The sequence below is a fragment of the Notamacropus eugenii genome, chromosome 3 (genome assembly GCF_028372415.1).
Source record: "Notamacropus eugenii isolate mMacEug1 chromosome 3, mMacEug1.pri_v2, whole genome shotgun sequence".
NCBI classification, from domain to species: domain Eukaryota; kingdom Metazoa; phylum Chordata; class Mammalia; order Diprotodontia; family Macropodidae; genus Notamacropus; species Notamacropus eugenii.
Window position 1 is genome coordinate 94,223,002 of NC_092874.1, and position 16,969 is coordinate 94,239,970.

The 16,969-nt window shown below is 41.7% G+C and overlaps 1 protein-coding gene across 7 annotated transcripts in view; it reads left to right on the forward strand.

The window, feature by feature from the left end:
- Positions 1–16,969, forward strand: part of PRKAG2 (protein kinase AMP-activated non-catalytic subunit gamma 2) — a 452,122-nt gene that overhangs the window by 268,467 nt on the left and 166,686 nt on the right. The window contains exon 1 of one of the 7 annotated variants that reach the window (XM_072652172.1): positions 13,508–15,206. The exons of the other annotated variants lie outside the window; for them this stretch is intronic. Within the exon in view, the coding sequence (XP_072508273.1) occupies positions 15,116–15,206 (91 nt within the window). The 5' untranslated portion in view covers positions 13,508–15,115. Of the gene's footprint in view, positions 1–13,507; positions 15,207–16,969 lie in introns of those variants that run through there. 7 annotated transcript variants of the gene reach the window in all.

Consider the following 16,969-nt stretch of genomic DNA (forward strand, 5'->3'; position numbering starts at 1 on the left):
GTTTTCAGCTTGCTTTTTTCTAGTATCCTGTCCTAAATCTTGGTCCTGGAATTTTTGTTATTTAGTTATTTTTCAGTTGTGTCTGACTCTTTGTGACCCATTCTGGGATTTTCTTGGCAAAGGAGTGGTTTGCCATTTCCTTCTCCAGTTCATTTTACAGATAAGGAAATTGGGGCAAAACAGAGTGATGTGACTTGCCTAGGGTCACAGAGCTAGTAATTGTCTGAGGCCGAATTTGAACTAAGAAAGAGGAGTCTTCCAGACTCTCAGTCTGGTGCTCCATCCATGGCCCTACCTAGCTGCCCCTGCAATACCTCTATGATAAAGCAATGTGGAACAGCTTGGGAAACATTCATTCATCAATCATTTAAAAGTTCACTATGTAAAAACACTGTAGGGGAGTTTCAGAATCTCTGCATTCATAAAGTCTTCATTCTTTTAAGAACATGAGTTGGAGTCAATAAACACTTAATTAGTATTATAGCAACAACCCCTACTTTAGTGCAATGGTTTGCAAAGTAGGGCCTAGGGATCAACAGTGGCTAATGTAAAGTCCCCAGATATTCCTGTAGATATGCCCTGTACAAAATAAAACTGTATGGGACAACCATGTTTATATTTGTATTTCTGGCAAGAATTTATTCCTTTTTTATTACAGTTTGTTAAAGCTAGACATTGCCTCACTAGATCTCAGCAAAGACAGTGTCAGAGGCCCCATGCATATGAGTGAACCTGTCAGTGTTGTAACTACCCCAGTTTTTCAGGGGCCTTGAAAGTTGGACCCACATCATTGTGGTTGATACAGTAAAAAGGGAGCCCTCCACCTGGGCATGAATCTTGACTCTGCCAGTTACCATTTGTGTGGCTTTAGCATATTCTCTTGTCTTCAGTTTCCTCATCCATCAAATGAGGAGCTGAATCTTGAAGGTCCCTTCTGACTCTCAATTTATGATCCTTTTGTAGACAGTTTGGCAAACACTTACCTGAAACCTAGCATTTAGAGTTTTATTGCTAATTGACAAGCTTCCCTTAATTAATGATGAATCCTTCATCCATAAATTTATCAAAAGTTACATCAACAGAATTATATGAGGAAGCCTTCCATGTATAAGGCATTGGACTTGGTGCTATGGGGAAAATGGCAAATATGGAGAGATGAAATTTGTTATCTTGTCAGGGAGATAAAATATGCATAAATAAAGTTATAATTAGTAATAAAACTCTAACTGCTATGTTTCAGGAAAGTGTTAAAAACAGTGCTCTAGAGTGCTGATGAGGGATATAGATATCACTTCCTGTGGGCTAAGGTGACTGAAGAAATCTTCATTGATGAGATGTTATTCAGGCCACCTCTTGTAAGGGAAGGGCAGAAATGTGGAGAGGAAAACGCACATGAGACAATATACTATTGTGGCTCATAGATTAAGAACCTCAGAGACCTTACGGGGTCACCTCTCATTTTGCAGATGAGGAAACTGATCCATGGAAATTGTTGTTGTGTGTGTCCTTCGTTCTCAAAGAAGACCATGATATCAGGGAGATGATGACATGACTTGCAATTGACTTGGATTGGAGGGAGGGAGGGCTGTGCAAGGTCACCAGCCTCACTTTCTCCTCCAGGGCCATCTGGGTGCAATGACCAGATTAAATGATTTGCCAAAGGTAACACAGGAGATAATTGTAAGGGATTGAGTGTTAGAATTGGAGTCAGGAAACCAGCATTTGAAGCCTGACTCAAGACAGATACTTATGAGATATGTGAATATAGGCTAGTCAGCCTTTCAGAGGTTCTGGGAAAGGGGAATAATAATACTTTCACTACCTAATTAATGAAGTTGTTGTGAGGAAAAAGTTTTGCAAACTGTAAATGAGTTATTATGGGAAAAAGGATACATATTTGGGGATTAGTGAAGCCACAGTGGTTGGAGTTTCAGAAGCAGAGAGAGAGAGGAAAGGAGAGAGGCAGAAAAAGAGAGATAGGGCGCCAGGAGAGCTTAATTGGAGTCAGACTGTGAGGAGTCTGAATACCAAGTAAACAAGTTTGTACTTTAGTCTTAATGGTTCTACCACAACCTGGGTTTGATTCCTAGTCAAGAAATACTCATTTCATTACAAGACTGAACGCTAAGTAAAGGCAGAAACCATGGATTATTATTCAACTCATACCCCCAAATCCCCAGGGCCTAGCATGGTGTTCTAAATATTCAATTAAAAAGTTGTTTGTCAAATTGAGCTGAATAGAACCATGTTGGCAATGGGGAACTAGTGAAGGCTTTCCCAAATATATGAAGACCAGTGTTTCAGGAGGGATTAATTTGGCAGAGGTGTGCAGGATGGGGCAGAGGTTGGAAGGTTGCTTGAATGCTGGGATAATATAGAAATAAGAAGTGTGCCTTGATTTCTAGAGAGTTCTGTCTTTATGATGTCATCACTGTAGGCTCTCCAAAGCTTTGTCCCAGCTCTAAGAAGTGGCACGCTTAGTAGGTAAGAAGGGCCAGATAGCTGTGTCCAAGAGAATAAAAGAGCTATGAGGTCTGCAGACCCCATGACTTGGTTGCAGCCAGATTGTATCCTGCCAACAGGCATCAGACAAAGACACCTGGCTGAGGACCAAGCTCCATCAAAGCCCTAGAGGTCAGATCTGCGGACCTGGCCTTTCTACTGGGGCAGGTGGTATTAAACAGCAGGGCTGGGAACTCTACTCCTCTCCCTCCCTCCATGAGTTGCTGAATTCCTTTCCCCAGCTGTCCATCTGGCTAGGGCTCTGAGCCATGGAGGACTTTATTGTAAGGTATCAGTTGGGAAGGACAGAGGCTCTAACATGGTCACAATGGGGGGGTGGGGGTGGAGATTTGCTATCACAATGTTACTCTCCTAGACAGAATATTCATGCTTCTAGCTCTGCATGGATACCATTAAGAACATGGCTCTTTGTGTTTTTTGTTCTGTAGGTTGCCTTTAAGTTCGGTCCAGGAACAGATATAAAATAGTGAAAGAATGTTAGTATTTTCAAAGGTGTACTTATATTATAAAGTCATCAGACTGAAAGGGATTTTAGACATCATTTGGCCAACATCCCCTCATTTTAAAGATTGAAAAGTTGAGGCACCGAAATAAAGTCACTTGCCTGAAGTCACAAAGTGAAGTAGAGACTTAAGCTTGAACCAGAACTCAAAACCAGCACACTGTTCATCATTACACTACTGAGATTTTTCCCTTAGCTCTGGTCCCTCGTAAACTACTCACCATTCTCCATCTCCTGACACTGTGCCTGGAATGCATTCCTCCCTTGACTTCACAAAATCTCTCTCTCCCTTCCAGACTCGGCTCAAGTACCATGTTCTACATGAGGTCTTTCTCAGTCCTCCCAGCTGCTAATCTAACTACCTTATACTTAGTTATTTTGCATTTGTACTTATTCTGTTTATATTTATCATGTATATACTTATTCAAGTATTTCTCATCCCTATTAAAATGCAAGTTCCCAAATCAGGATTATTTCATTCACTGTATTTGAATCCTTGGGGCTGCAGTGGATAGAATGCAGGGCCTGAAATCAGGAAGACTTATCTTTTGGAGATCAGATCCGGCCTTAGACACTTACTAGCTGTGTGACCTTGGGCAAGACACTTCACCCTTTTTGCCTCAGTTTCTTCATCTATAAAATGAGCCAGAAAAGAAAATGACAAACCACTCCAGTATCTTTGTCAAAAAGTACTCCATCTGGGATCATGAATAGTCAGATGTGACTGAAAAACAACTTAGCAACAACAGAATTTTAATCCTTGACTCCTCATTCTTTCTCATCTCACATATCCAATCTCTTGCCAAATCTTGCCACTTCTACCTCCAATAAACATTTCTCCCAGTTGATCCCTTCTCTGTGTTCACTCAGCTGTCACATCGATGAGGGCTTCCATTGTTTGTCATTCTAGACTACCCCAACAGTCTCCTCACAGATCTCCTTGCCTCAAAGCTCTCCCTACTCCAATCTATACGACACACTGCTCCCAAAATGCAATTAAGTTGAGGGTTACATATAGCCCACTTATAAAGAAAATACAAACACAAGTCTACTGAACCATCCTTCATCTGGCACTGTGCTTTGGATTGCTTCTCTATAACAAAGGGATAGATGTGCCCTGGTTCATGATGCCTGAATGATATTTTGACCCACGAATGATATCTTAGTTATCACATCATAACATTGGTGTCTCTTCCTCCCTTCTGAGGGCACATGTTTTCTGACATACAAAGTCCTAGCTAAATAACATGGCAGACGCTCAACAGCCCGTGCCCCAAATCTTTAACCAAGTAGGTAATCAGGAAGCATGATCTCCCTCATGTCAGTGGGAGTGCTGAGGGGTTCAGAACATCAGTGGGAGGACTTGATTGATGTGGCTGGCTCTTGCACGCCAACAGCTCTTGCACGCCAACGACTCTTGGGTAAGAAGGGCTTTCTCTCAGGTGGTTTAGATGGGGGTTTGATTTTGCACAGCAAGGAATCCAATTCCTTGCACCAAACAAAAAGGAACATTTCCAATCCCTCAGGGCTAGCCTGATGTGTAAACAGAGGAGGATTTCATCCATAGTGACCAGCTCAGTGCCTGGCACATATTAGGTGCTTAATAAAGGCTGATTATACTCTAATGGCTTTATGAGTTGACTGATTCTCTCCATTACTCTAGGCTATAACCTACCCATGGACCTTCTCATCCCAAGTAATTCCTGTTCATGTTTTCCTATAAGTCTCCTATAAATGAAGTTCAGTATTCTACCTCTAGGACAGCGGTTCTTAACCTTAGGTCCATGGACTTGGGGGAGGCAGCTAGGGGGACAGAGTGTAGAACCTGGAGTCAGGAAGACCTGAGTTTAAATACTGCCTTAGCCACTTATTAGTCCTGTGATTCTAGGCAAGTCACTTAACCTTTCCTAGCCTTACTTTCCTGGTCTGTGAAATAATAGCACCCACCTCCCAGGGCTGTTGTAAGGCTCAAATGAGATAACATAAGTAAAGCACTTTGCCAAACCTTAAAGCACTATATAAATGCGAGCTATTATTATTTTGGTAATTAAATATAATTGGGTTCTTTTGTAATTTTATGCATTTTATTTTGTGCATTTAAAAATATTATTCTGAGAAGGGGTTCATGGTCTTCATCAGTTACTAAAGAGGGATCGTGATGCAGAAAGGTTAAGAATCTTTTTTTTTAAATCACTGTATGATTACCGGTGTATCACTTGGGATATCTAGGTAACCCCTTGTTCTTTCTACGTGACCAGCCTACCTCCTTCTCCAAAAGTGTCTTTCCAAAATGAGATATTTTGTGCCACTTCTTACACACAAATAACACTTGTAACATACTACATATTTTCACCTCCTATATATATCATTTCGTGGCCCTTTGGGTCACCCACAATTTAGATTCTTTGGAGATTTGGATGTTCCGAGATTTGTAGCCATCTCTCAGCGCTGGTCTACTCTAAGACTCTACCAAAGTGAAGGTTGTTGGTTGCTTGTTGTTCAAAGAGGACCATGACATCAGGAAGATGATGCCATGGTTTGCAAGTGAATTGGATTTAAGGAAGGGAGGGCTGTGCAAGGTCACCAGTCTCTCTTTCTCCTCTGGAGACATTTGGATCCAGTGGCAAGATATAGATCAGGACAACTGGAAATGGCCCTCACAAAACTGCCAACACCTCAGATGAGGTACCATGCTGGCAAACCAGTTCATACGAGAATGTGAATGGATGATGTTAGATCTCTTCTTGAAAGTGAGTTTTGACTAAAGCAAAGTTGGAGAAATTAGGAAGGTCCCAGGTGTGTCAAGGAAGAAGAAATGTTCATATAAGGGGTAGACTAGTGCCACTGAGGACAGTCATTTCAAGGGGCTGGTCTGTTCTCACCTTGCTGTTTAATGTGAAGAAAGGTATTTCTTGCTGCAGGGGACATAAAAGCTTCATAACATTATCCTCACTATAGATTCAAGGAACCATCCTGGAGGTAGCCTTAGTGTTTAGAGTCAAAAACAAACAAAACACCCGGGTTCAGGTATTGGCTCTGCCACATCTGTGACGCTGTGACATTGTGTGCCACACTTTTCTCATCTGTAAAATAGGGGTAGTAATATGTGTACTGCCTTTCTGATTTGCTGTGAAGCTCAAGTAAAATGATGTATATAAAGCACCGATTTTTTATTAGTAGAAGTATTAATCCACCCTGAGAAGGATTTTGTGTTGTTTTTTGTTTTACACTAAGCTGGGAACAAGGGTATTCATTTCCTAATTGCTGAGAAATGGTCAGTATGGTTAGTAGGTAGGTAGATGGATGCATCGATGGATGGATGCATCGATGGGTGGGTGGATGGATGGATGGATGGATGGATGGATGGATGGATGGATGGATGATAGATGATAGATACATAGGCTATAGAAGTTGAAAAGTTAATGACCTACTAGGTCAAAGGCCAGCCTTCTTCCTTTTTGGCACTGAGTCCCTAGTAAAGTATCAAATCATATACCCCTTAGGATTCTCCTTGATCCTAGAAGAAAGGTCATGGAGAAGGAAATGAGCCCTTTCTTCCCCACGGTAATTCAGAGACTACCCCACCCCCCAAAATTCTACTCTTTTAACATCTCCTTTTGATTGCTGAGTAAGAAGGAGGTATTGTCTTCTATGATATCCAGTCAGATACCTCCATAGAAAGTATAAGCAAGTTTGGATTCAGGATGAACTTCACTTGAGGACCATCCCTACCACCAGAAACCTTGCCCATGGTCACAATCAGTTAATCAACAGTTATATATTAAACACCAATTATGTGGCAAGTTTTGAGTTAGAAAGGAATAAGAATAACAGAATTAAACAATTCCTACTTCCAAGGAACTTTCATTCTAATGGAGAAGACAGGGTACATATATGGATATAAATAGAACAAATGTAAGTTGGATGAATATAGAGGAGTGAAATGTAAGACAGCTCTCTCTGTAGGGAAAGTCCTAGCAGCTGGGGAATCCTATACAAAAGACTTAACATAGAAGATGGTGCTTGAGCTGTGTCTTCCAGGAAGAGAGGGACTCCACAGGGCAGAGATGAGAAGAGAGGGCATTCCAGGCAGGGAGATGGAAGATGGAGTTACGGTGTTACCATGTGAGGCCACTATTACAGAAATGCACCATCATTATAAAATTCTTTAGCAAAAAGGTCTTTAAAGATTACAAAATGGAAATGTTATATATTCTCTTTTCTCTCATTCCGCTTCTCTCCCTCCTCTTTCTCCCCTTTATCCCTTCCAGGTGTCTCTCTGTGCACCTATATCAAAGACTAAAGCTGCACCCAAACTTGTGGAGCACCTTGTACTTTTCATTGGTACCTATATTTGCTCTCTCTGTGTACCTTCACATATACCTTTCTCTGTGTCTGTTATTTCTCTTTCTTTTTTTCTTTTCCTATTTTCCTTTCCTTTTTCTCTCATACTTCCTCATTTCTCCTTCCCTTAACCTATAATGTTAATGTTATTTGCATTAAAATATTAATAATAACTAGTATTTATATAGCACTGTAAGATTTACAGAGCACTTTATAAACATTATGTCATTTGAGCCTGGGAAGTTTTATTCCCATTTTACTGATGAGGAATTTGAGGTTGACAGAGGTTAAGTGACTAGCCCAGGGTCAAACAACTAGTAAATATCTGAGACTGGATCAGAAACCAGGTCTCTCTGACTCCAGGCCCCAGGTTCTATCTCCTGTACCACCTAGCTGCCTCTAATATAAGACTAGAGCAGGTTTTGTTTTGTTATTTGTGGTATTTGTTTAATAAAATAGAATATTTAATGTCTTTAATTAAAAAAAAAAGCAAATTGTAGCATGTTTTCTATTTCCAGCTTTAGAAACAAATTGAATTAAATTCTGTTTTATTTATATGATCCCTTGATCACATCTTTTTCTTCTCCATTATTGGCCCTCAAAAGGGAAAAAAAAAAGGTTCCTCATTCCTGGTAGAGAAGACTATCAAGCCATTTAATCAACAAGCATTTATTAAGCACCTGATGTTCGCCAGGCACTGAGTTACACACTGTGGACTTAAGTAGAGCTTGATGAGGTCTTAGACCTCATCTAACTAAACCATTTCATTTGACTGCTGAGAACGATGGCCAGGGAGAGTGTGACTTTCCCAGGGCTCACCTTGGAATGAACAGTTTTGTGCCCACTCAAAGCTCCTTGATGCATTTGCCTGATGTATAGTTGCCCTAATGATATCAAGAGAACTCAGCAGCTGGAATGTAACTTTCATGTGCAGTAAGAAAGCGTCCAGCATGTACCCCTATTCCTATCCCTCCTTGATGGAGCCTCTGTCATTTTCTCAAATGGACAGTTCAGAAAATAATTTGAAAGCCAGGAATGTGTTCCACAAGATCAGTATTCAAATCAGTGCTTGGGGTAGGGAAAAGGGGACAAAGGTGGATGTCAAGATGGAGTTGGCCTTTCAATTTTCTTTTTTTGTTTGTTTATATAAATGTGATGATTTCCATCAGGCACTTCTTAGAAGGCACTGAAGAATATCTGTGTTTGAATTTGCAAAGCAGCATCTCCCATTTCCCAGATGTTGGCCCAGAATTCTACCTTGAATGACCCATGTCCTCTAGGGATTTTTGTCCTAGTTAATTCATTCCTCAGTCTCATCATTACTGCACCTTCCCATTGCCCTGCTGTGCTTTAAGAATGCAAATGAGAGAAACCAGAAGGAGCAGGTTTGGGCTTCCCTCCTGTCACCACCATCTTTGGTTTTTCCTCTTTGTAAACCCCCTCTCCCCCTGGAGCTGAAGCTATGTCTCCTCGATCTGCTTCACAGTGTAGTCCTTGCATCCTAACCACCATTTGTCATGGATATTGGGGATTTTCTGGAACTATTTCAAACCTGGCTGAGTGAGAGAGAGGCTTGTTCTGGAAATTATAAATAATTACATGATGATTTTGCATGACTAGACTTTTTTTCCTCTCACAAGCTCCAAACTGACTGTGAACCTCAGGAAATTTAGTCTCAGAATTTCCTCCTGTAAATTAATAAATAATAAGAACAGTAATGGAGGAGAGAGGAACTGTAAGTAACATCCACTCTTAGGAAACCGGGCCCAGAAGAAGGTCCAAGAACATCTGGGAATGGAATGCAAGTTTACTTGGCCACATTTCTACTCATTTCAGTTCAAGGGTGATGTAGGAGAAAGTTTCAGAAATAGGATGCAGAAGAATTTAGGGACTGGTCCCAGTCTTCCACTGTATCTTCATGAAGCCTTCAGTAAATAAACCACCTAAGATTTTTCATTTGTAAGATGATGGGACTGAGTGATTTCTCTGGTTCCTTCTAGCTCTAGAGTATCCACTACGCATGGAAAGGTGTGTTAGACATTTCACAGGAGGTTCAGTGTGAGGTGGAGGAAAGCTCCTTGTTGTATTGGTAAACAGAGGGCCTGGGGCCCCAGATCTCGATGTCACATACGTGGGACCATGGACAAATCACTTAACTCCTCTGGGCAGCAATTTTATCATCTGTTTAAAAAAAAAAAAAAAGAAAGATACTTGTACCACCTACCTCATAGGATTTCTGTGAGGAAAATGCCTTGTAAACTGTTCAAATGAAATAGAAATGTGAGATATACAGGATATTCCAAAAGTCTTACTGCAGTTTTTAAGTTATTAAAGCTGAATGCTACAGGAAGACTTGTAATCGTGTGTGTGTGTGTGTGTGTGTGTGTGTGTGTGTGTGTGTGTGTGTCTATCCCTGTGGCACAGTGGATAGAACACTAGACTTGGAATAGGGAAAATCTGAGTTCCAGTCCTCCCTCAGACGCTCATTGTATTACATCTCTTAGACTCAATTTCCTGATCTGTAAAATGGAGATTTTAATAATATCTACCCCAAAGTTACTGTGAGGATTAAATGATATATTAATATGTAAAGCCCCTTTGTAAATATTAAAGTGTTATATAAATGCTGTCTAAGAGAAAGAGAGAGAGGAGCAAAAAAGGAGAGAGAAGAGAGGCATGAGATTTTAAATTTAAATTCACTCCGATATCTCATCATGGTATTAGTCAATCGGTAAACATTTAAAAAGTGCCTACTGTTTGCCAGGTTCTGTACTAAGCACTTTTGTGTCTAACTCGTTATGACCCTGTTGATGTTTTCTTGGCAAAGATACTGGAGTGATTTACCGCTTCCTTCTTCCACCTCATGTTGCAGATGAAGAAACTGAGGCAAACAGGGTCGAACGACTTGCCCAGAGTCACACAGCTAATAAGTAAATAAGGTGAGATTGAACTCAGGTCTTTTCGACTCCAGGCCCAGCACTCTATCCACTTCACTATCTAGATGTCCTATAGTAAGGCTATTAAAAAAAGAAAAAGAAAAACACAGTCCCTGCTGTCAAGGAGCTTACAATCTAATGGTATAGATGTAGACCTAGATTCTCAAAGGCTGTATCAATGTAAGCTAAGCCAAGTCTTTCCAAGCTGAATGCGCTGCAAGTGGGAAACCCGAGGCTGAAATAGACTGTATATCAATTGTCTGAGAACTCTATGTCTTTTTACATCTGATGAGATGCACTGTGGTACAGTGAAAAGAAATGCTTAGTTTGGAGTTGGAGATCCTGGTTTTATACCCCACATCTGCCACTTATTATCTGTGTGTTTTTAGAAAAAACATTTAAACCCTCTTGGTCTAATTTTTCTGAAGGAAGATGATAAATGAGGTATCGTGTAAAGCACTTTGCAACCCTTAAAGTGCTATATAAACGGTGGTGGTTGTTGTTACTGTGAGTACTAAATGAGCTGTGAGCTACGATTCTATGATCCTATGATCCTAGCTAAATTCAGAAAGGCAGCTATGACGTGGTTGGCCACATGTTGATGAAGACTGCAGTTCAGCAAACTCTCTTAAGGGCACCTATTAATTTGTGGAAGGGTTGCAGTCTGCTGTGGAGGGAGTGCCCCCAAACTGATGAGGTCACAGAACCTTAAAGTATTAAAGTAAAAGACCTGGCCTCACATTCTGGCTGGTAAATTCCCTTCTCCTTGTCTGATTGTCTGAGATTTGGTCACCATCTGCCCATGTGAAAATCCCATTTTTCCACTTCCTGATGTCTTATCTCCATATACCTCAGCCTCACCTCTCCCAAGGTCTTAGCTTTTCTTCCTTCCCACAATCATTGTCCTATCCTTCTTAGTCTCTTGGCTTCCAGACTCTCCCTACTCCAATCCATCATCCACCTAGCTCACTAAAATAATCTTCTTTAAGCATAGGTGTGACCTTGTCATTCTTGCTCTGAAATTTTTTGTCCCTCCCCATAATCCCTCCTTATCTTTGATAATATAATAGTATTGACATCTAGTACTTATGTAGCATTTTCAGGCTTTCAAAGCACATGACATAGGTTATCTCATTTGATCTCCACAACAAGCATTGGAGATAGGTGCTATTATTATCTCCGTTTTCCAAGTGAGGAAATTGAAGCAGAGAGAAGTGACTTGCCCAGGGTCACACAGCTAGTGAATGTCTGAGGCAGGATCTGAATTCAGGCCTTCTTGCTGCCAACTCTAACATGGTAGCCACTATGTTGCTTAAATGCCTGGCATCTAAAGCCTTTCATAATCTGGCTCTGGCTCACCTTATCAGACTTACTTTATACAACTTCCCTTCATTCATTCTACATTCCATCAAAACTAGAACCATTCCCTGAACTCACCATTCTGTTTCCCACAGCACAGGCCATCTCCCTCCCTCTTCCTCTCCTCCATTCCTTGGAATCCTTAGCTCACTTTAAGACTCAATTTAGGTAACCACTTCCTATGGGGAATGTTTTCTTATCTTTTCCTTGTTCACATTGCTGGTTCTCCTCTTTTCCCTTTCCTTCTCCCTCATTCTCTCCTCAAGTTATCTTCTGTTCAGTTACCTGTAAAATGAGAGCTAAAATGGTTCAATTGTATCTGACACTTTACGATCTCATTTGGAGTTTTCTTGGCAAAGATACTGGAGCAGTTTGCCATTTCTTTCTCCAGCTTTACACGATAAGGAACTGAGGCAGTCAGGGTTAAGTGACTTGCTCAGGGTCACACAACTAGTAAGTGTTTGAGGCCAGATCTGAACTCAGGAAGATCTGTCTTCCTGATTCCAAGCCCAGAGTACTATCCACTGCTCCACTGAGGCACTTAATAAGTTGAATTGAAGGGGTTTATAGATAAAACTTACCCAGGAAACAAGCAATAATAGGAGACAGGCATCAATGAACTCTCCTACTGATACCCAGTCTCTCCTGGATCCTTTCATGGCTCTCCAAAGCTCTCTGATGCCACACCTTGTCAGGTACTAATGCCCTCCAGCCCTCCATCACAGCCTGTACTCCAGAAATGCTAACAAGCTGAGAATAATTTTGTCAGTGTGTTTTCTCCTCTAAGGGTATTTGCATGTTGTCTTATCTCTGATGGTAGAATGAAAGGTTCTGTCACTGTTAGAGAAATCTGAGGCATCAGCCAGCAGGTAAGGGAGGTGATTTTTGGACAGGAGAAGACCTTTTCAGCCTCTCTAAATCACACAACCAGTCACTCATTCTAACTACCACCAAGATCAGGTGTTAATATGTTTTCAGTGAGGGAAAAGAACAAGCATTTATTTATTAAGTGCCAGTGTGTGCCAGGAACTGGGCTGACTGTTTTATAAATATTATCTCATTTGATCCTCACAACAACCCTTCGAGGTAGCACCAGATCAAATGGTAGAGACAATTAAATGCTCCAGGAAGTCAGGGAGGAGGGTGATGATAGCACCTGACAGTCATTCACCCTTCCTTTGCAGCTACCCATATTACCCTACTCTGCCATGTCTCTTTGAGGCCAGGTGTCGTTTTCTAACTTGAACTAACAAAAGAAAAACCCGGCAGTGGGGCGGAGGGGAAGTAGAAGCCAGCAGAGGCCCCGCAGGGTGGGGAATTAGGTCATAATGCTTCCTTCCTTGGTCACATTCTACAATGGGCAGTGGAGAATGACAGGTGGTTCCCAAAGCCTTCCTGCCTGACCCTCAGCTGTATTCCTCATGCCAGTCACACACGGATACTGGATCTGCAGCAAAGACTGCATCATCCAAAGGGGATGATTTGGCCCTGCCATCCTAGTTGGTGACTAAAATAGTCCAGGGAGGCATCATCAGGGGGACGGTCCAAAGGCTGGGGGCCAAGGCCAGACCACTGGCCAAATAAGGTGGGGTTGGCCTCAGCGAAATGGTACCAAAGCAAAAGTATGCCCCTTCTGATTCTATTTCTGGTTCCCATCAATGATGCATTGCTGACACTTGCCGATGCCCCGTGCAGATGCCTGGGCAGTGGAGAGCTGTTTTGCACCCAGCAGAGGGCATGCCCCCTCATGCAAGGACACCCCTAGGGAGGAAGCTATTAGAGCACGTTGGAGGCATGGGGGGGGGGGGGGAGCAGGGTCAAGTCTATGGAAACAAGGAAATAACCATTAAGTACCCACCATGCGCTATGTTAAGCCCTTTTACAAAAACTGTCTCATTTGATCTTTACAACAACCCTGGGAGGTAGGGGCTAACATTTTCCTCATATTTCAGTTGTGGAGACTGAGGCAGGCAGAGGCTTGGTGACTTGCCCAGTATCACATAGCCAGTAAATATCTGAGGCCAAGCATTCCATCCACGGTGCCACCTACAAAGAGGAGTGGGACTTAGCTGTAGACTCCTACTTCCTCAATAAACCAGGAGCAGTAGCTACTGAAGCTCAGTGTTGATGATCTGAATTAATCACTTCTCTGCATTCTTGCAGGACAAGTTTTCATTTTGAAAACAGTGGGTTCCTCAAGAAATATTTACAGAATGATTCAATCCAGGAAACTCTGGGCTCCCAGTACAAGGAGTCCTTTGCCTTTTGGCCCAGTATGAGTCAATAGACCTCTTATAGAACATGACCAATTTTATATATTTCTGTGTTTCCCATGAGAGCAAGGACTTTGGCTTGGGACCCTGTTTGTCTATATCTCTCTGTAGGTAATTGGAAGAAACTAGTTGGTCATCCACACTGGCTTATGATCACAGAATTTTGAATCTGTGAGGAACCTCAAAGGTCATCTACTACAACCTGTACTTGTCAAAAATGCCTTCTACAACATTGCCAGCAATTCAGCCTTCACTTGGAAACCTCCATTAAGGGAGAGCCAGCCCACTGCCTCCTGAGGCAGCCATTTCCAATTCTAATTATTGACAACTTTTTCCCTAGGTTAAGCCTAAATCTGATCCTCAGCAACTTCTCCCCACTGTCTTACATCTACTTTCTCTATGAGAGCCCTTCAGATACTTGGGAGACAGCTATCCCTAGGTTTTCTCTTTTCAAATTAGGAGGGGAGGCAGTTAATCTAGGCTCAAAGCTAGAATCCCAGCTAGATATTACAGTGATTAGAGTGCAGGAAGACCTGTGTTCAAAACTAACCTCAGATATTTACTCTCTGTGTGACTCTGGTCAAGTCACTTGACTGCTGTCTGTCTCAGTTTCCTCAACTGTAAAATGAAGATTATAATAGCATCTATCTCCTAGGGTCATTGTGAGGATCAAATCAGATGATATTTGTAAAGCAATTATCACAGAAGCTGGCCCATAGTAAGTGCTTAGTGAATGCTTATTTCCTCCCTACCAACCTGTATGACCTTAGGAATGTCACTTAACTTTCCTTGGTCTCATCCTTAGTTGCAGAATTCTCTCTTACTGTGATACTTTTCTGGTTTGAGGACATAGCTCAGAGATGCTCCACTACCTTGTGAGTGCAGCTCTGACAAAGGACAGGTACTGTCACAAGTCCTTGGATGGTACCTAGGAGTCACTCAGAATCCAGTAATGCCCAGATAAAAGATACTTTCAAGTTGAACGGTGCTGGAGTCATCATCCATACTCTGCCGAATGTCAGCATAGTCTGACTAATCTTCATACAAGCCAGAAGCAAAGATCCAGTTGGAAACTCTAGTATCAGGGAGAGAAAACTTACAGAGAGAAGAGCTGGCATTTGCTGTGATGTGACTAAGGAAGACCCGTGTTATGATAAAAATTAAATTGATTCTGGGAAATGCAAGAGCAGAAACTGGATATCTGTCAGGGATATTATAAAGAGGAGTCATGCATCAAGCGAGCTGGACTAGAACATTTTGAAGAGTCAGGTAAATTTTGAGATTCTATGTTTCTATGATGGGGCAAAAGGGCGGACAAGCATTTATTAAATACTCCTATATGCCAGGCATTATGCTAAGCACTTTATAAATATTTGTCCTTTGATCCCCACAAACCCAAATATGCCTCTAATTCTACTAGTAGACATTAATTCTTGTGTCAGATGTTGTGTCTTTTTCCTTAAATTTATTTTACTTTTAGTTTACAGAATAAAACAAGCATTTTCATAACATAGTAAAATAAGAAAAAAAGATGATTGCACATGAAACTGCAAATCTACTATGTACAACTTGTTATTCCTTTTAAATAACAAAGTTATCCTGTAGATTCTTTTCAAATATAGATATTCTAGGGAGGGATAAAACCCTAAATCACCAACATCTTACTTTAAAATAGATCATTTTTCTCTGCTCTCTTAAATTACTAAAGGGATTTGGAGCAGAGTAGGACGTAGGCCACTGGATGAGTTAAGGACGTAGGGAGATAAGGGTTGTTGAAATCTGTTAGAAGGATCTTTAAAGGGCATTAAAGAAAAACTTGGCCTCTTCTCAGTTTTATCAAGGGCCATGTCTGGCAACAAAAGTTTTTACTTCAAGTTCATGAGTGACAGCTTTTTCAACCTATTTAATGAGCATGTTTTAAGTGATTATTCACAAGATTAGCCAGAACTTTTGAGATAGTATTAAGATCATACTAATTTTGGTATCAGCAAAGATTTTACATACGTCCAGAGCACTTTACATGCGTCTAGAGATTACATTTATGGTAGCACTTGCTACCTGGTCTCATCCTTGGTGGCAGCAGAGAATATCTTTGAATGGTACAAATTGCATTATATTTTTGATCCCCAGGGAAAGTTCACTTGGACTAAGCATTGTTTACCTTGGCTTCTAGTTAAGCTAACTTCACTTCTTTCAGGGTCCTTTGATTGCCTTAAGGGGTGGGGAGGGTTGGGGTATGGGGAAGGAAGGGCAGAGTGGACCTCCCATCACTGACTCCCTGATTTTCATTGGCTCCCACATGGAGGCCTTGAAGCAGCGTGAGATGGCTTGATTTGAAAAATAAATCATGAAACATATTACACAGTCCAGTTCCCAAGCGCAAAACAAATGGGTAATTACTGCGGAGGAAACAGAAACGTACAGCATCTGAATTTATATTCCATTTCTCTGGTGTCACCACCTTGATCCTCTGAACCCTGGGGTCATTGGAGAGATTAATATACATGGATGATGTATATGAGTTAAGTAGTCTAAGACCTTTACACAGTGGCTATCTGTGGAGCAGGATATTCTATAGAATCTTCAGCTCCTATCCCTGCTTGCCAAGGAGTATGAGCAATCTGAGGAGGGTGGCAGGGGGAGGGAGAGCCAAGTGTTGTCCCCAGAGCAACAGTAGCCCAGCAAAGAAACTGCCCTTTGGATCACCAGGGCAGCTGCTTCCCTCATTGCCTGACTCAGTGACTGAATGAATGGAGCTCTGTCTCATTCTTCCTTCCAGTTGGGCAGAGTGTGCTCAGTGACCTGGCTCCTTAGCCTGAGTAGTACCACCTCACTCTTGCAAAGGAGTGAGCCACAAGAGAGACTCAGTTGCCATATGCTTTAGAGGAGTGGGAATGAGGCCAGACCTTTGAGTTGCCATGGGACCTAGTGCCAATGCTCTGGGGTGAATTGAGAGTTTCAGAGAGGGGTGAGAATGGGTAGAGGGGAAGAGGGGGAATTCTTTTCCTTTCCTGGTACAGAGTATTCAGGGC